Consider the following 20,092-nt stretch of genomic DNA (forward strand, 5'->3'; position numbering starts at 1 on the left):
CTAAAACAGCTACAAATGACAACATGCAGACTGCCACAAGTAAGCAACTGCTATTTGAGGAGGGGAACCTCCCACACAATGTAGCTGTAACAGGAAGATAGACTATTAGGTGTCATGCAGTGAACTAACATGGGAAAGTGTTACACAATATCTGGAATGCAGACAGAAACACAATGCATGCATAAAAATACATTCAAGCAAACCCTAGAAGACATAGAGCAAAATGCAAAGAGTCATGCATGCATACCAGAAGTCAACTGAGTGACCACAAGTACTGACACCAGAAAACAAAAAGAGTATACATTCACCAAAGTTAAGGTTAGAAACATGCAGACTTTCAGTAAACACACAACAGCTAAATATTATACACAATCATACTAAAATGCAAGCAAGACACCCCATAACCAGACACTCTCAAGGATGAAATATTAAGTAGGAAATGAGTGACAATTTGACAAGTCTGTGTTTTACCTTCACTATCTGACATGGTGCCCTGAAGGTCATCCAGAAGCACATAACCCCTACCCCTGGTTGGCTCTTCCCTGATATGTTGCTGCTGAGAATCCTGCAAGGAAAGGCAGGACCCAAACTGGTCCCTTGAGTCAGCTGAGATGGGTGGCAGAGGTCCCGCCGATGCCCGGGCCATGCCCATAGGTTGCCCAACAGGGCTCAATGGACTCTCTTCCTCTGAGTTCTGCGCCACTATAGGTATTCGCCCACGACCACTCTGCACAATGGGAAGGCTGGTAGGTTTGGTGCGACCAGATGGGGTTTGATAGCTTGTTACATCTCCAGATGTTTCACCGTCCCCTTTAAGCCTCAGCGAAGAGCTTGAAGGGTCTCTTTTAATCGACAAGTCCAAACCATAGCAGGATGTGGGTCTGGATGAGGGTCTTGAGCGACTACCACTAGGGTAGGAAGAGTCCAAACCTAAACTCTGGCCCAAGTTTAGTGACCCTGCCAAGTTGGCACCCAAAGTGGACCCTAGGTATTTTTGTTGCTCAGCAATATTTTTACGAAGGCCAAAGGTAATCTCATCTTGCGAGAGGCGGCTGGATCTTGCTGATGCACTGGTAGACCCAAGATAGCTAGTGTAGTCTGTCTCCAAACCCCTGTTGTCTGTAATAGAGGAATACTTTGAAGAGATCTTAGGATCTAACAATGGAGTCTTGTGTTTTTGGTAGAGCATGGATGCTGGGAGTTGTTTGGCCGCCTGCTTCTCTAGAGTAAGTCGACTGATGCTGTACTTGTCTGACTTTGGATAATGTCTTTGGGAGTAACTAGAGATGCTTGAGCTTGGGGAATAGTAGTGCTGGGAAAGGCCTGTCAATTGTTCCAAGTTTTCTGACCCTGTACTTCTCCTAAACTCTTGCTTGAGCTGCTGCTTCAGCAGTTTCAGTTCATAGGGTTCCTCCATTGTATCCTCTTCATCAGGGGTCTTTCCAAATGTGTGCAGTCTAGATGTGGATCCCAGATAGTCAGTAGACCCCAGATCTGCAGCACTCCTGCGCAGCAGCTTCTCAGCCTTGGCCAACTCCCTCTCAGCTAGACTGTAAGATGAAGACAGACCTGTGGAGCCCTTAGCCAGTTCTGCAGCATCTTCCAGCAACATGTAACTCCTAGGTGTATGATGATCTACATCTGTGTAATAGGAATCGGAGACAGCAGACATGGGGCTACGTGCTAGGCTTCCCACCTCCAAAGCTCTGAGGTCAAGGTGGTTGCCATATTTGTCATACTTGACTCCCAGGTAAGCTGATGATGTTGGATCAGGCTGGCGGCTAATGACATCATACTTAGTTGCATCCAGCTCTGAGAGGAGGGCAGCTTGTCTGGCAGCTTTCTGTTGCAACAGGAGCATCTGGTGGTAACTCTGCTGCTGGGAGCTAGTTAGCGAGGGGACAGAGGAGTAGAGAGAATGAGATTGGTAGGACTGGGTGGGTTGGTAGATCGATTGCTGGTATTGGCTGGTATTGTACTGGTACTGGGAGTATTTTCCATATTCATGCTTGGTTTGAGGTGGGACAAAGTCATCCAGTTCTGACTGAGGAGCTGTCCTTGGGCGTTCAAGACCATGACCTTCAATCTCCTCATCTTCACCACCTCCAAGGCCACCTCTCGTCTCTCGTATGTTACTAACCTCACTGTCTGACATGTAGTCTCTGTCCTCTGCAACACTCTGTAAATAAGCCCTTTCTCTCTTCTCTCTCTCCTTCAATAGCACATCTTTTCTACGATTAATGCCCATCTCCAGGTACCTAAGCTTGGCATCAATCTCTTTCTCTTCCTCATCTAGCTCTGCTTGTCTTTTCCGTAGCTTGGAAGATTCACGCTCTACCAGATCTAGCTCGCGATCAATGTCTTGCAGGATCTTGGCACGTGCCATGTTGGAATTGCGGCACATTCTTCGGCGGGCCGAACCAGTGCTGTATGCTGTCTGGCCAGTCGTTGTTGACTCATCCTCTGATGGTGGATTGGGGAGAGTCCTCTTCACCTTCTTTTGAGTGCCTGTTGGAGTACCACCTGAGCTTTTCCCCTATAGGAAAAGTAACAAAAAAAAAGATGAGGACTGTAGGAATTCAAACCGTTTCCTTAATCCCTAAAATAAATGAGGCAACTGGTTATGTAGTGCTCAGAATTTGAAAAATGACTTTCTCTGAACTGTATCACTCAGCTAAAATTATCTTGAGATAACTGCTCAGGGTATCAAGTAAAGTCATGACTATAAATTAGGATATCATCATGGTGTATTTGAGTGTATTAAAAGGTTATTGGAAATCACACCTTTTGTTCACCTTTTGTGCATTCCAGGATAATATGTATTCCTGTCCATAATTTTTACCCACTTTTCACTATATTGCACATGCCTAAGCTTGGTTTCAAAAGAAATAATTTATTCACATTAAGCCTCTATGGATCTCTGACAGCTCAGTATTCCTGCAAGCTCAGCTCATTTCCATCCTTTTATGTATGAGTTTCTCAACAGTGAATTGCTCAGGCAGAAAACTGACTTCCATACCACATGAGGGCTAGGAGCAACAACAGATGCCTAAGTGGCTATGTATTCTATTCAGTTGTTTCTTATACCTACCTTTATGTATATCTTTCCCTATGTATGTGTGTCCACATACTAAAATCAAATTCTAGCTTTTTTGTTTTCATAACACATAACACACTATTATGGTAGAAATGCATACAGCATATCAGTGCTTCCAAGGCCAGCTATGTGATGAAGAAAAATGGCAGCAGAACTCCAAGTGACAAACATGTTTGTCACACAGTGTGGTGTGCAAGCTTACTCATGCAAGCATGAAGAGAACATGCAAACTCTTGCTGTGGGGCAGGACAGCTAACCACTGAGACATCATGTCACTTGTGCTACATGAGCATGAGATGACAAAGAATTGTTAAGTTTGTGTTGAAAGATGCAGGACTTATAGTAAGCTGTATATGGGGCAGTAATTTTTGAACAGCATTAATTCACAGTAATATCTAGAAAATGAATTTTTATAAAGTATAAAGTGATTTTTTTTCTTTTTTCTTGTTGAACTGGACAAATACACTCAGGTATTAGTAAAAAAGTCAAATTCTGTATCTGAACTGTAAGTGGATAACATTAATTTAAAGGACAAGCTGAATAAAACTTGGGTAAAACCTGAAGACATAAGTGTGGAAGCAGAGAATGGCCAGATTAAAATGGTAATGAAGAGCCTCTAATGCAATCAATAATATCAGTGAGGGGCACTCCTTGATCTGACAGTTTCAACTTAAATCAGTTGCTACAGTTGTCAAGACGCTATTGATGCGTGCTTGCATAGCACTCCTGATCTCTGATAAACATAAGTTGCCTAATAAGAAGAAACAGCCTTTTTGCATTCATCTCATTATCACAAGATACCAAACCTCGTTTTCTCAGGGTAACACAATAGCTATCTCTTGATCTCAAGATAATCGCATTAAAAAAAAGGGAAGCACGGCCATTCTCGGCTTCTATACATAACACACTAAAACTAAGAAAAACTGTCATAATTAGAGCTGCTACAATGGTATTTTATCGAGCAATGGACTGAAGCTGGAAATACCTCCCTAGAAACATCTGAATAAGTTTGGCACATTATAAACCAAAAGAACAGTTTAAAGGCAAATAACATCCTAATCTTCCTACATACAAAATAAATCTACTTTTTATTGTTAGCCAGCACCAATGTTCTTTTTTATATATATGTCAGAGTAAGAGTAATGTGTATAGTACTCACAGTATAGCTATCACCACATTGGGTGCCAGAAGTTGATCTTTCTTCTCCGGTTGGACTCATAGGCTTAGGGTCAGACATGGATCGCTGCATGGCTTTTGGTCCCCTGGGACTACCTGGAGATGCTTTTGATGGATCCGTACCTCCTTTTAGCTTCTGTGGGCTTGTATCACCTAGTGATTTGTCATAGGACACAAACTCAAGGGATTTGCTAGGGGATATGCAGGGGGATATTGGTGAATAGAGCACTTTGGGAGATTTAGGAGGGGCTTGAAGCATAGAGGATTCAACTTTCAGGTTAGAAGACTGACCTATTTCTAAGGGTGTAGGTCGTTTCTTTGGTGAAGTCCTCTCAGAGTCAGACAACTCCATCCTGGTGTCCATTCTAATGTTTCCCTCGGTATCTGTTTGTATAGAAATCTCAGTGTGCGCTTGAAGAGACATATCTGACTGCCCACCCCTATCCCCCCTGGCAGTGCGTGGCCTGCTTTGTCGGCTTCTGCTCTTAGCCTCCCATTCATCTTGATCCTCATCATCAGTCTGCACACAACTGTCAACACTCTTTTTAGCACTTCTCTTTTTTCGCCCTGCTGTGTAAGCTTTGCTGACTGCTTCATCCTCTTCATCTGTCTGGCACCCACTGTCCGTAATCTTTCGGGACAGCACTGTGCCATCGGGTCCTAAGACAAGAGCCTCCTGTATGCCATGCCCTGGTATGTCCCCACCTGGGTACATCTGACGAAGCTTCTGCTCTTCCAGTTGCATGCGCAGTTGCTCTTGGAGTCTCTGAATCTGCTCAAGCTGCTGTTGTTGCTGGGCATAAGTTTCTTTCTGCATCATAAGGTGAGCCTGTCTTTCCTCTTCTTGTTGGGACAGAATCTGCTGCTTCATGGCCTGCAGCTCCTCCAGTTCCTTCTGCACCAAGAGCTGTTCTTGCTCTCGGAAACGCTGAATCTCTTGGCGCTCCCACTCTAATTCCTCAGCTAGGCGTTGTTGCTTGAGTTTCTCCATCTCTAGCCTCTCACGCTCTGCCTGATACTGCCCATCCCCAGGAACCATAGGTGAAGACAAAGCCTCCAGTGAAGCAGCTATAGCCTCGAGGGATGCATCAGTGTAGGTATCAAGGGATAAGGAGGTTGTTGCTGTGGTGACAGCATTCGAACTACCCCCTCTAGAGATCTCCAGATTGAGTGGGGTATCTCCTTGTTCTTCTGTAGTGGAGATGGTGGACAAGAAACTGTGGGACCTTGTCAGTGGCAAATTCTGGAGGTTGGACAGGGAAGGCATGGTGTCGCTGGTATGCATACCTGACAGAGTGTTGTATGTTGTACTAAAGATGGACCCAGGTTGGGTGGTAATAGCATATGTAGATGGGATTGGTGCTGCAACAGAGGAATAGACCACCCCATTTGATGATCTCAAAACACTACTTGTACCAAAGAGTGTACCAACAGCACTTGTGACTCTGCCTTGGGAATAGGGTGGAATTGTCATTCCTGCATAAGTCCCTTTCTTGGAGTAGTCCACAGCTTCACCTGTCAAAGTCAAAAAATATCAGTTGAGTCCAAATAATGCAGACTTATTCATGTTGAAGCAAACCATGCCTTATCCAAATAATGAAAAAAGGTGGAAAAGAAAAAACAAACTCCAACGTTGATTAGTGCAACGCATATAAACAAGGTGTACAGTAACAGCATGCAGGCACATGCAAAAATATCACGGTGAATGGGCAAAAAAAAGCAAAAAAAAATAATTGTCCATGCAAAACAAAGAGAAAAGCAAAAAACAAACCAAAAATGCCACATTAGCCAAGGATGAGTTGAGGCAGTTCAAACTGACATTTAAGTGACAAATCTGCAATGTCACTCCACTGACCTGCATCAGAAATCTTTGCTGAGGTAAGGTCTACTGCACCATCTGTGGTGCCACTGAAATTATAGCTGTTCTTACTCTTGTAAAAGAATAGGCCAGCTTCTGCTAGGTTAGTGTCTGACATCGATGGTTTAATTCCACCAAACCCTCTCATGCCGTAGGGTGATCGGTCATACTGGTAATGGTCATCACGATATCCAAAACGGTCTTCAGGCAGGGGTGTGGTAGGTTGCTGAGTAGTGCAGCTACTTGCAAATGGGAGCTTGTACACAACATCACAGCATACAGCTCTTTTCCCTGCAGTCAGATCCACTGGTTTGCCATCATCATCTGTGATGACAGCTGTGACAACTTCTGCAGAAGCAGCATCCACTGATACCACAGTATTGAATGGTTTTGTAGTGCTTAGGTCAACAGCTCCTGCCACTGTAGTTGTACCTGTAGTTAATCCATTGGCAACACAATTTGCAACACAAGTGGGTGCAATGGTGACAGGGGTGGTCTGGAAAGTCCCTCCACCTGTGACTGATCCGACTGAGAGGTTAATAGGGATCTCTGTACCAGCATGAGTGGGCGGCTGTGAATCAATTGGTCGATATATAATCTGAGAAACAGGCTCAAATGCTTTATTTTTTGTTAACTGAAGGGGCACTGAAGACACTTGAGAGGTGTCTACATTGTCACATTGTTGGATGGTGGCAGAACAGGTCACAATGGTGATACTATCAGTCACTATAGAGACAGTGGATGATTCAGCACTGAGGTTGACCACAGGTGATTGCACTGCACTGTTCTGACGACTGACATCAGTTGCCAAGGACTGACGTCTTGAGTCTGGGCCAGCAGACAGATCCATGCCATTCATATTGGATCCTGGGTCCACCTTCATTGTCCTAAGATCAACCACCTCGGAAGGTTGGATGGCCTGTCCATTCTGTGCTGGCAATTGGGGCTTAGGTTTCTCCATCGAGATTGGGACGCCATTTGCCCTCGGAGCTGGCACTGGTGGTGGTGTCCTTTCATGAACAACAGAAACAGTGGTCCTTTGGACTTCAGTTGTGACCACTTGAGAGATCAGGTTAGGTATAACCACATTTGGCTGTGCCGAGGCAGATATAGCCTCAATTATGTGACAAGAGCTAGATACATGTTTTTCTGGGCCACAAATCTCCTGACTTTCAATGGATTCTGTGACTCGTGTGTATGCCAGAGGCACCCTGGTTGTTTGAGGAGGTGTTGGTTGTGGATGCTGCTGAGGATATGATTGAGGTTGAGGCTGTGGTTGTTGATAACTTTGGGACTGAACTTGGCGTGAAGGAGATGCTGGGCCAGGGCTAGATGGAGCTTGAGTTGAGACGCTGTCTACTGGAGAGCTGGGCTGAGATGGCAGTGTGATGACTACATATGTGTCACGAAGATTACTGGCATATCGTGGAGAAGAAGGAGACTTTGGTGAGGGTTGAAACGGCTTGCTCTCAGAAGACGGGCTCAGATTTAGGACATTGTCAGTCGGACCAGTGGGAAGTACAGTGGGTCTTGGTGGATGTGAGGCATGGGCAGGTGAAGAAGGCTGCGAGCCAGGTTTTGGTGCAATTGGTGGTTTGACACCATGTACTGGTCGGTGGCTATCCCCAATCCCTGCATGAATGGCTGGCTTTGGGGCAACAGGAGGAGGAACATGAGGCTTGTACATTGGTGTACCTGTTTGTCTTATAGGTGGTGCTGGGGCTACAGTCATAGCCACTGTTTCTGGCCTGACTGGAGTTGCAGTAGCCTGAGGTGGAAGTGGAACTGGAGCTTTCCTTGGAAAAACTGTTGGTTTTGGTGGGGTGGGAGGAGGCAGTGGTGGTGCAACAGGTACTTCTGTTTTTTCCTGAGAATTAGCCCTACGCAGGACGCTTGGCTTGGGGGGTATAGGCGGGGCAGTTGACACTACACTGGGAATACTGGGTGTGTACTGAGGAACTGTGGGCAAGGGTGATACACTGACAATCACAGAGGGTGATGCTTTGGGGAGTGTGCTTGATAAGTCCACAACATCAGCCTGGGATTCTGCGATTGTGATGTGAGGTTGCTGATCAGATGTGGACAATGGAGGGGACTCAGAAACCACTTTCACTGACTCAGTTTCCACAGCTGATGTTGTGTCTGATACTGCAGTTGTATCCTCTTCCTTTTTAAGCATACTCTCGTCATCAGACGACAGTTCTCCCGAAGAGCACTGAGTCACCTTCAAGTCTGGAATGGGGTGGAGTGCCCTCCTAGATGCAGTGGTTTCCACTTCTGGCTCCTGCTGAGTTGGACTTGTTCCAGGGGTCAGCACTCTTTTAATTAGCTCTTCATAGGCAGCTTCAGCATCCAACAATGGTTTCCCATCTTTGCCTAATGTTACTGTGCTGCTTTTAGAGAAAGTATTCTCAGCAGGTTGCAACACAATTTTTGGATTAGTGCCTTCTTTCATTGGCTGCATATTTTGATATTCCTGCTCCAGCTGCATGAATTCCTTCCTCTTCTTTATCATGTCTTCATAAACTTCATCGGGTGATCTCAGTTTTTTTGGCTGAGTAGGAACAAAAATCTTCTCTGAGTCGACCTGATCAGCTGTTGAATTGTCAATAAGAGATGCATAGGCATAGTCTTCAATAAGCATGCCTCCATAAAGGGACTCTTTTCCTGGTTGAATCTCCCCTTTCTCAAGTGTTGGAGACTTAACCCTCAGCATTATTTCCTCATAAGCCTCATCAGCAGATTTGAGAGGTTTTTTCTGTGGTTCATCAGGATTTTGATCATCTGTTGGGGAGTGGAGAGACACTGATACAGGCAGTTGATACGTTTTCTGAACTGCTGCAATCTTTGAGGCATGGATTTCAAACCCTTCAGAATCTGATTCAATACTGGGGGAGAAATCAGAGCAAGAAGATCGTCTGATTTCCTCCATCTCAGCTTCTTGCCTCAGTTCCTCAGTTGGTGAGGCATCCTCAATGGGGGAAAGGTTGCTTGGTGGCGTCTTTGGCCGCTCTCGCCTCCTCTGGGCTCGAATCTCTTCTTTGTCTTTCTTGGATTTCTTCCCAGAGCCCTTCTGTTTTTCTTGCTCCTTGAGCAGCTCCTCTTCTTCCCGTAACTCTTCTTCCTCAGAAGAGTCTTCAATAGTTGGCAGCATTTGACCAGGCTGTCTGTGTTTGGCTTTCCTTTGTTGTTTGCCCTCACCAGAACGAATATGGCTAGGACTGCTACTGTCACTGTCTTCATCAAGTGATGAGAGGGATGTTGGGGAAGTACCAGGAGTGAAGCTGGATGCATGGAGGCTGGATGACCCCTCACCTCTGGATCGATCATCTGGAGAGTCTGTAAGACTTTCCATTTCAGGTTCTCCGTCATCATTAGGTATACGCACAGGGCTGCTGGTTGTATTGAGCTCCATTGTTCGGAATTTGCGAACTGCAGTACCACTCTGATGCTCCTCTTGTCCCTCCTCTTTCTCCATATCAGGTTTATCCAATGAGCCATGGAATTGCTTATCTTCCTCATCATCTGGACTTATAGTGCTTTTCTTGGTTAGTCGCCTGCTTTTTCCTGATGTACTCCTCTCTGTTGCCTGCTGCTCCATTTGCTTCTTCTCATTCTCTCTGATTTTGCGCCGCACTAGGTTTTCCTCATCAGACGGGGAAGCATCCTCATTCTCGCTCATTTCCATTATCTGTTTTCGGATAAATTCCTCATCATCCCCAGACATTGGGCTTTCTTTTCCAAAGCTTTCACTGCTATCATCCAGGGAATCTGCCCGAACATCCATGGGCACAAGTAGCTTTTTCTTTGTGGCACCTTTGGCATTCTTTTCAGAAAGTTCTCTGTCATCCTCTGAGCTGGGTGAGTCAGGTGAGAGAGGAAGCACCTCTAATTTACGTCTTGTCTTCAGAGTGTCAGTTAGTTTCTCCTCATCATCCTTTGGTTGTGTGCTTGCCTGGGCCTCAAGAATGGGAAGGACTGTGCTTTCCAGCTTGGCTAGGTCAGATGGGCTGGTGGGACTGCTGTCTTTGGCAGTCATTTCTTTCTCTGCAGGCTCTTTCAAGGTCTCCACCGTTTTCACCTGTTGGATTAAAATATGGCACAATTAATTTTCTGTCCTCAGATATTGCAAGAAAAAAAAAAGGGAATATCAAAGTTTGGTACATGTGAACTATCTGGGTACATATAAATTCTTGAGGAATAACAAATGGACATGAAAACATGCTTACTAGAAACTTCATTAATTATGAGAAAAGTGTATCTTTCCTCTAAATGTTTTAACAAGTAATGACAGCAAAACCCACTTAGTTTAGTATGATATTCTCAGTTTATGTAGCAAGTTCAAGTACTTAGCATCCCAAACAGCAATGATGATGGAAATCTGAGGCATTTTTTGATGCCTTTTAGGTCAACTGACTGATTTAAACTATTTGCCAGCTGCTATCCAAGTTCCACTCTTCAGGTATTTGATAAATATAGTCTGTTATCCAAACAGTCTACAGCATATTGCATTGGCTTGATATTAATTTTCAATATGGCACAATATTTATTTCAACCATTTCTATATAACTGACATCTACATGTAGTGAAATGCATTTGTTAAACATATAGCAGAAAAGGAGCAAACAGTTGTACAAAGATACTCGTTATCTACCACTGTTTGTGCTAAAGACTATGGTCACCTCAGCAACTGCATCGTCATCACTGGACTTTCCCAAAGGTGGAGCTACAGCCTCCTTTTTCTCCTCCATGTCAATATTCTCCTCCGATGGGCCTTTGTCCTGCTCACTAACTACTGGGACTTCAGGTTCGGCTACAGGGACTGAAGCTACTGATACAGATAAACCTCCATTTACCGAAGCTGTCTCTGATACTTCATCCCTCTTTGATGGTGTGTTCTTTCCTACATCAGACTCTGCAGTTCCATCTTTGTCACCAACTGCACTCGTCTCTGATACTGAAATAAGTTCCTGGATGTTGCCAGCATGAGGTTGTGACTCAGCCTCTTTTTTGTCAAGTTTGTCTTCCTCCTCTTTGATTGACACTCTTTGCTCTGCAACTTTCTCGAGCGTTTTTTCATCACTGCCTGTCATAGCTATCGCCTCCGTCTCTGCTACATGTTGATTTTCAGAAATACTGTTTGCATTTTGTGAACCAGTTTTTGTCTCATCCTGAATGACTTTCTCCTCAGAGGTTTTATCTGTGACTTGTGTCTCACTAATGACAGCTGAGGATGATACCGTCTCTACACTTTGCATTGACTCCTTGACATTATCCACTTCCTGATCTTTAGAATCAGGAGGTGGTGAAACAGATGGAACCGCTGATTCTTCAGATTTATCATCTGCTTTTAACATTGTATCTACAACTGCCTGCTTTCCCTCTTTTGGCGCTACAATCTCTGCTTCAACCATAGGTTTTTCTTTCTCCTCTAACAACTCTGGCAGTGATACTCTCTCACCTTCAGCAGTTGCTGGCTCACACTTTGTTTCTGGTTCTGTCTCTTTAGGTGCCAGTATATCCTCTTTAGGGATTTCAGTTGGAGCTGACTCCACTGCTGTTTCTGACTCTTTCTGTTCTATTATGGAACATATGTTCTCTGTTTCAGTCGAGGAGGGTGCTGGACTTAATTTGGCTCTATCCACCTTCTCCTCAAGGGGTTTCTGGTCACTTGCTTCCTCAACTGTTTTCTGTTCAGTTGCCTCTTCTTCTAAATTTTTCCCTTCGTCAGCTTTTACCTCAGTAGCCCTCTCTGCAGGTGCTTCTTTCTTAACTCCCTCCTCTTCAACTGATTTATCATTGGATGGTTTATTCTCAAGTTGTGCTCCCTTAATGGTTTCTTTTTCAACAGCTTTATCCTCAATTATTTTTTCCTCAGCAGTGTCCTTCACTGTTGTCATCTCAACTGAAGCATCCTCATCATGTATTTTCTCCTTAGCTGTCTCCTCTTTAGTAATAACTGTTTCAAATTCTTTATTCTCAACAGTGCTCTCCTCTTTTGCTTCCTCTGGAGCTTTGATTTCTCCTTCAACTGGAGCAACCTGAGGCAACTTGTCTGCTGTATCAAGTGTCTCTACCTCTTCTTCTATAGGTTTGTTTTCAACTTTATCAGCCTGAGTTTCCTCCTCAGAAGCCGTGACAGGATGTCTGTTCTCCGACACCACTGAAGGACTTTCAGATTCTACATTTCTTTCTGGCTCTGGTTTTATATCTTGCTGGGTCTCCTCAGGTTTAGGGACCTCAGTGTTGTTTATGGGGACTACATTTTCTGCAACCTCAACTGCAGGAGGAGCAGCATCTTCTTTGGCAACTTGCTTCTCTATTTCAGGTTCTGGTTCTACCTTTAAATCTGCCGTAACTTCACTCTTGACATCAGCTGCTTCACTTTCCGAGTCAGGTTTTGTCGTGATTTCTGTTAGCTCCACATTAGGGGGTGTGTCTACTGTATCTGATGGAGTCTGATCTGCTGCAGTAACATCATCTGTCTGGTGTTTCTCACTTGGCTCTGCAATTTCCACCTCTGTTATTTTTTCCTCATTAGCATTTGTAGGTTTTGGATCAAGCTGAACAGGAACTTCCTGTGGGACTGCATCTGGGATCAAGGCAGGTTTTGGCTCAGCTGAATTAGCTGTCCCTTCTGGAAACTTTTCTGGAGTGGGCTCCGCTGTCTCATTATCTGTCAGGGGAGCTGCAGCCTCACTCTGGGTAATCATGGGATTTGGCTCTGTGTCTACCTCAGCGGGGTCTGCTGTCTTGTCTAAACTTGTATTAGTCAATAGAAGAGTGACTTCTGCTTGCTCCACATTAGAAGGTGTGTCTACTGTATCTGATGGAGTCTGATCTGCTGCAGTAACATCATCTATCTGGGGTTTCTCACTTGTCTTTACAATTTCCACTTCTGATATTTTTTCCTCATTAGCATTTGTAGGTAAAGAATCTGGCTTTGGATCAAGCTGAACAGGAACTTCCTGTGGGACTGCATCTGGGATCAACGCAGGTTTTGGCTCAGCTGAATTAGCTGTCTCTTCTGGAAGCTTTTCAGAAGTGGGCTCCGCTGTCTCATTATCTGTCAGGGGAGCTGCAGCCTCACCCTGGGTAATCATGGGATTTGGCTCTGTGTCTACCTCAGCTGGGACTGCTGTCTTGTCTAAACCTGTATTAGTCAATAGATTTTGCGTCTCACTTTCCACAGGGGGAGAGAGGTCCTGTGTCGTATCCTCAGAGCTACTCTGTTGTTGTTGTTGACCTGCTGGGATTTCACTGACAGGTACACTGTGTGCTTGTTGCTCGACATTAGATGGCTCCTCTGCTGCTTTCTCAGAGCTGCTCTGCTGTTGCTCAACTGCTGGTATTTCACTGACAGTTGCACTTTGTTGATCAGCATCAGCCGGCTCTATCTCACGGTGACAGTGGTCTTCTGCTATTTTCTCAGAGCTGCTCTGCTGTTGCTCAACTGCTGGTATTTCACTGACAGTTGCACTTTGTTGATCAGCATCAGCCGGCTCTATCTCAGGGTGACAGTGGTCTTCTGCTATTTTCTCAGAGCTGCTCTGCTGTTGCTCAACTGCTGGTATTTCACTGACAGTTGCACTTTTTTGATCAGCATCGGCGTGCTCTATCTCAGGGTGACAGTGGTCTTCTGCTATTTTCTCAAAGCTGCTCTGCTGTTGCTCAACTGCTGGTATTTCACTGACAGTTGCACTTTGTTGATCAGCATCGGACGGCTCTATCTCAGGGTGAGAATGGTCTGCTTTTTTCTCAGAGCTGTTCTGTTCAACTACTGGGATACTCTCAGCTACACTTTCTGAAATTGGAGGCTGTTGTTCAGGGGGAATAACAGGTGTTGACACCTGTTCAGCTTCGAGTGGTTGTGTTTGTTCTTTTGACTGTGGTGTTTCGACAGGGGTGCAATCAGGGGGAGGGGTGCTATCAGAAAGAGGGGCATCGGGATGAGGTGAAATTAGTGCATCATCAGGTGTGGGAGTGGTTTCAGGTGCTACCTTGGCATCAGGTACTGGTGGGGTTGGGTCTGCTGCTTCTACTACTGGTTTACTATCTAAAGCAGCGGGGGCAGGGGTGGAAGAGGGAGCAGGAGCAGGTGGTTGCTTCTTCGGGGAAGCCATGGCTGGAGGTGGCATGTCTCCCAGCTGGCCGGACATGGCTCTTTGGGTCTGGCAGTTGAGGCAAAGCCATTCTTTCTGCAAGACAAAGAAAAAAAGAAATTGTTAGTTCTTAAGAATTCATATAATTACTGTTTGCTGCAATTTTTACCACATCATTAAAGAAAGAAAAGTAACTGGTAACTGTTTGTGACGTTGTTAAAACGTCACTGTGACAAGGCACCAGTGTAACTTCTATTATTTCAAGGGAAGCTTTTACATTTATGGGACTTAAAAGTCAGGCCTATGCATATTGCATGGTAATGGGACAGGGGTTTACCAATGCATGTCAGAAAGGCTTGGGTTGCCTGTGCAGACATTTCATGTAGCAGACAGAGCAGCTGTGTTTGAATGTGTATTTTGTGTTTTTAGGATTGTATACCTTGATGTGCATATGTGGAGGCATGCTTCAAACATGACAGTAGAATGTGCACATATCCTTCACACGTTTTTATCCCAAACCTGTTAATTCAATTATTAACAAGTTTTCAAGACTGAAAACAATGAAAACCTTCTGCATGACTATAATGTGAGTCAGTGAACCAAAGCTGTTTTTCCCAAGATTCTGTGCTCCCTGAACATCTTATTTAGCTCCAATTACACGTCGATCCAGACACCGGGGCACAGCACAGGCCAATTTAAAGAATTGCACAGTGCTGCTTATTCTCAAAGTACCATAATTTCCTCCTCTGAAACACCTGGGATGTAGTCCTTACCCAAATCTTAACAGCATTGCTGCTTGCAATGGAAAAAAAGAAATACTTTGCTGGTACAGCTGCTCTAATCTGTCATGTCAGAGCTTTGCTAAATCTGTACTGTCGTGGCGATGTTATTATTGTTGTATATTCCCAGGTATTCACTTAAACACTTGGCTCTAGAGGTACATACCAACAGCAAATGCCCTACTGAGGGCTATAATTCAAGAGCTGCGGCCATTATTGGAGTTTAATATCCAGTTCTGCTTCGCTTTAAGTGGTAATAAAAGTGTTGATAAACAATCAACATGTTGGGATTTGAAAATAGCTATAAACAGTACAACACACACACACATACTCGTCTGTCCAATGTGGGGACACCGCACCAGAACATGCATTATGGGGACCACACACTCAAACAGTAAAATGCCTTGCACAACACTTGCGCGCACGCACACACGCACACACACACACACACACACACACATACAGTGACTCGAAGAAGAGGTAACAGTCAGAATGTTTTTACCCATCCTCAAATCTGACGTAGACACCTCATTTCACATTTCCCCAAGTGCTCTAACATTCCTCTATGACCCTCGTACAAATGCCTTCGCCTGGCTTAACAGCGGGGTTTATGCTAAATTGGGGCTTCAGAGAAGATCGCAGCCAGCATGTTAAGCCATGCAGCAGACAAACCACCTCTCTCCAAGCAAAGAAAGACAGAGGGAGACAGGAGAAGGGTAGAAAAAAAGACTGTGGAAATGTCGCATCAGAAAAGTCAGGGTAAATAAGGCATGAGCCACCGTGTTTCAGTCCATGTCTCAAAAGTAGGATGCTTACACTCTAGAGAAAATGACACACCTGCATACACATCTCAGTGGCAAGTACCCAACATAAAAAAAAGGAAATGAAAATGTTTTGACAGGGCAAATGTTTATATGCAACTGCAACTCACAAAATGAAAGATGCAATAATAAAAGAGATGATTTAAATATCTGGAAGATGGGAAACAGACGCATGGATGTAAGCCAATGAAAGAAAAAAGCAAAATACAGAGATGCCAGTGCTAAGGTTTGCTGACGGATGTGAGTTACATTCCCAACTTGACAGAAATCCATTTAATCCTCAGACATGATGATGGACACAGCACAGATGCGACTTTGTGTGTGTGTGTGTGTGTGTGTGTGTGTGTGTGTGTGTGTGTGCGCGCGCGCGCGAACAAGCACACACTATCCACTTCCGCTCCTGCTTGAAGGACTTGAGATGGGAGTTTCTCCAGCTTGATGGCTCTATCAGTTAAACCAGAAAGAGCAGGCACTGAGAGCCAGAGAGATGGCCGCCAGATACGAAAAGCTGAAAACCCACTTAGTCAGTCGGTCAGCCTCAGCTGCTTCAGAGCCGGTCATCACCAACGTTATCAACACAACAAAACAGGCACACTTAGAGCTTTTGCTGCCCCCCAAAAAAACACTTGGTCAGAGTGTTTCTCATAGCTACTGTGCAGGACTAAGCTACTTTTAAAGTCATTTGGGATAACTTAAAGCAGTTATGTTACTTAAACTCACTGTTGTTGAGTGGTCATCTCCAATTCCTACTGACAGCTCTTACAACAATCACCCTGAAAGGCTATCAAGTCATTAAGTGTCTTTCTGATTTCAGTTAAAGTTACACAAGGCAACTTTGGCAGCTCTAACACCAATGTCTTTTCACAGCGAGCCTTTTTGTTCGCCTTCCCCAGGTAGCCTGGATACACTTTACCCAAGAGAAGTGAATAATGTCATTTCTCCCTCTATTATTGCTGTTTCGTTGTTGTTTTTCAAATAGTACTGAAATTATTAATGTATCTAAATTGTTAGCTACATGGTATTTTACTTTCATGACAATCCCCTAAAAAAACAAATCTTAATGTGCATGTTGGATCTGATGGTGAGGCGACGCAAAAGTGGTGCTCTTGATGCGCGCAATCAGTGTACACAAAAAAGGAAATCAATTTCCCCCAATAGTTGCAAAGGTATTTCACTGCAGGGCACCCAGTGGCTCAGTTGGTGCAGCCTGCGCCTGATGTTCAGAAGCTATGTTCTTGTAGCAGCGGCTGGGAGTAAATAATCTTTCAGATTAATATTGTCCTCTGTAAAGCCACGCTTATTTACAAGTGTAGTCATTAACCCAAAACTCTTGGTAATTACAAGGAGTGATCATCAGTTACAGTCCTACATAGAAATGTCTTTATATGAATTGTCTCATTTTTCTCAACAGAGACGATTTCTCACCAGTAACACACATCACAAATTTCATTCATAGAGAGAATCCAGAGGGTCTAAATTAGCGTGGAAGGTACGCTCCTTCTCCTGCAACCTTTCCTTGTAATAAAACACTAACGAGACATTTTTATATAACAGTCTTTCCTGCTGCAAGCTTTCAAATAAATGTGACATGCCTGTGTACGTTTCTGTCTGTCTGCTGTGACGAGTTCTTCAAACAGCAGCATGGATGATTCATAAAAGCAGGGGAGTCATTCGCTCACATCACCACCTAGCAAGGACGTTTTCTAGCATCACATGTGCATGGATACCAAAAAGCTGACACACACCCGCAAAGATGAGTTTGTGACGGTGTTGATGTCATACAGATGAAAGGCATGAAATACCTCGGAAGGAAACGACAACTTGCTCTCTCTCTTCCTGCATGACATTTCTCAAACAAATACAAGCTCATACATGAATAAATGAGGGTAGAGTCAGAGCGTTTCCATCTTTCCTCTTTCATCTCCAACTTTGCGTCCTCCTCAAACTTCCTCCAAGGACACAGAAAGAAGACGTTCTGAAAACCGCAGACAGCAACCAGATATCGAGACAACATGGGCTGTAGCCATGCCCATGTTCGGTTATTGTTTCCAACTGGGAATTGGGAGTGTTGTGAAGGTCGGTGCTAGCTCCTTGATTAAGACTTGGGATCCTACGAGGGTTTTGCAAATCTAAATTTAGATGAAGCCTGGCGCTGAGAGTGGGAGAAGTAAAGGATCTAGAGGAGGATGGGACAGAGGGATAAAGACATATGAGAGGATGGAGAAAAAGTGAGGTAGAAAAAATGCCAGAACATGCAAGAAAGACAGGGCGACAATGGTGTTCGAGACGATAGAGAAAAGGCGGAAGATGAGCTGAGAGAGAGAGGTGAAGAACAAAAGAGAAGCAGGGAGAAGCAAAAGGATAAGCCAGCAGGAAGAGAGAAAAGGGAGTGGGAGAAAATAAGGATCGTGTAGGGAGGGAAAAGGTGAAGCAGGAGAGGTGAAGGAGCTTTATGGTCTTTGGAGGTGATTCAACACCAGCTCCTGCCAACAAGCTTAACATTATCACCGTGTAAATCTGCTAATCAATTGCTTGGAAGTCAGGACAAGCTGCAGTCCATGACGACTGCCAGGAACAACCTTAAAATGTTAAAGTACAGATTGACAACTGGGTTGACGTCACTTGACCAAGCAGTGGCACGACTTCCTGCCCTGCTTCCGGATTAATTTCTCTTCAAATAGCTTTATCTCTTGTGTTATTCCTCAGTTTCAGTTTCTTTTATAATTCTGTCTGAAAAACCTAAAGAAATAGTTCCATTTTGTCAAAAATATGTTTATTTGCTTTCTTGCCAAGGGTTTTGTTAGTGACTTATAAGGCCACTGCTATGCTCCTGGGTTTAGCTTAGCATAAAGACTAAAATGATGGGGAAACAGCTAGCTTGGCTATGTCCAAGGAAAACAGAAGCCACCTATTAGCATCTGGAGTCTTTGCTGGTTGGAAAATTTATATTTTCCTTACAGAACTCCAGGAATGTTCGCATACACACTCACACATACACACACACAAACTCTAGGAAAGGGAAAAGGACCTAAAAATTTGAAAAATTGCAGATGCAAACTGTTTTGTATCATTGGATACAAAACAACTTATTTGTCACTGTTAGAGCCAGATATTGGTACAAAGGAGGTTTGTCAGCCAGCTGTTTCCCTGTTTCAGTTCTTTCTGCCATGCTAAGTGAACCATCTCCTGGCTGTAGTTTCATATCCAATGATGAAATGTTCTCATATAATTTTAAGACCGCGAAAAACAACCTGTCCTCTAGTACCGTACAGGACAATAAATAGTACTGCACACCATTATTTTAACCAAAAAAGGCTGATAAAGTTGTCTTAATCCCTATAAAATCCTTATCATATGAACAGAAAGGCTGTTGAAAGACTAGTGTCCTTTCTGCAGCACTGCTTAGGTCACCTTTTAGTGCTAAAGCTCTTGCTAAAAGTAACGTCTGGAAGTCGTTGCCCTTCTCTCACTGATGAGCGTTGCTGAGTGGCCAACTTAATTATAATGCACTAGACTGTGAGCAGGACATCACAGCATCAGCTCCTTTGCAAGCCAAAAAAGATCTTTGTCCTAATAAATGTCCCACTCTTATAGATGTTCCCATCGCGGGTTCAATGTGCTGCATTCACCCCTCACAAGTGAACCGTGCTCATGTGTTGATGTAATTCTCGTTTGAATCATGAAACTAAATGTTATGTGAGCGGCAATAGCCTAAAGGCTGAAGAACTGGGCTTTGAACCACGAGATTGTTGGCTTTAATCCCAAAATAAGCAGCAAAATCTGAGCGCGGAAGTTGAATAAATCGAATGCTGCTGTCAAAAAGCCTCAGAGAAAAGTACATTTAACCCTCAGCTGCTTAGTAACCAGCACTAGAAGACTGTGGTTGCTGTGGGAAGATCTTAGATGAGAATGTGCATAAATGAATGAGTGGAGCAGAGTGCTGCAGTAAACCATCTGAGCAAACTTTTTTTGGGGTAAATGAAGGTTGAATAAAAGTTAATTATCCAGCTCTTTATACAAAAAAAGAGGAAAGAGAGCCAGGATGTTCTTGTTTGACATGAATGTCAGGCTAAATCGGCACATTTTGGACTGATATTCCAAAGCCAGGTGAATGAAAAAATGCCACAAGAGAGAGAAAAAGTGTGTTTGTGTGTATGAGTATGTTTTTTTTTAAGTGGATCTGACACAAATGAAGAGGTGTGAGACAACACCTATATATACTCTGAGCTCAGGGATTAAGGAGGGAGAGAGACATTTGT

At 44.1% G+C, this 20,092-nt stretch overlaps 1 protein-coding gene across 1 annotated transcript in view; it reads right to left on the bottom strand.

The window, feature by feature from the left end:
- pcloa (piccolo presynaptic cytomatrix protein a) overlaps window positions 1-20,092 on the bottom strand; it is a 66,967-nt gene that overhangs the window by 28,125 nt on the left and 18,750 nt on the right. The window contains exons 4-7 of the mRNA XM_042511151.1: window positions 14,132-14,329; window positions 6,129-10,212; window positions 4,257-5,788; window positions 472-2,536 (exon numbers count right to left, since the gene is read on the bottom strand). Coding sequence (XP_042367085.1) covers window positions 472-2,536; window positions 4,257-5,788; window positions 6,129-10,212; window positions 14,132-14,329 — 7,879 coding nt within the window. The remainder of the gene's footprint in view (window positions 1-471; window positions 2,537-4,256; window positions 5,789-6,128; window positions 10,213-14,131; window positions 14,330-20,092) is intronic.

Source organism: Plectropomus leopardus, chromosome 22 (genome assembly GCF_008729295.1).
Source record: "Plectropomus leopardus isolate mb chromosome 22, YSFRI_Pleo_2.0, whole genome shotgun sequence".
In the NCBI taxonomy this organism is placed as follows: Eukaryota; Metazoa; Chordata; class Actinopteri; order Perciformes; family Serranidae; genus Plectropomus; species Plectropomus leopardus.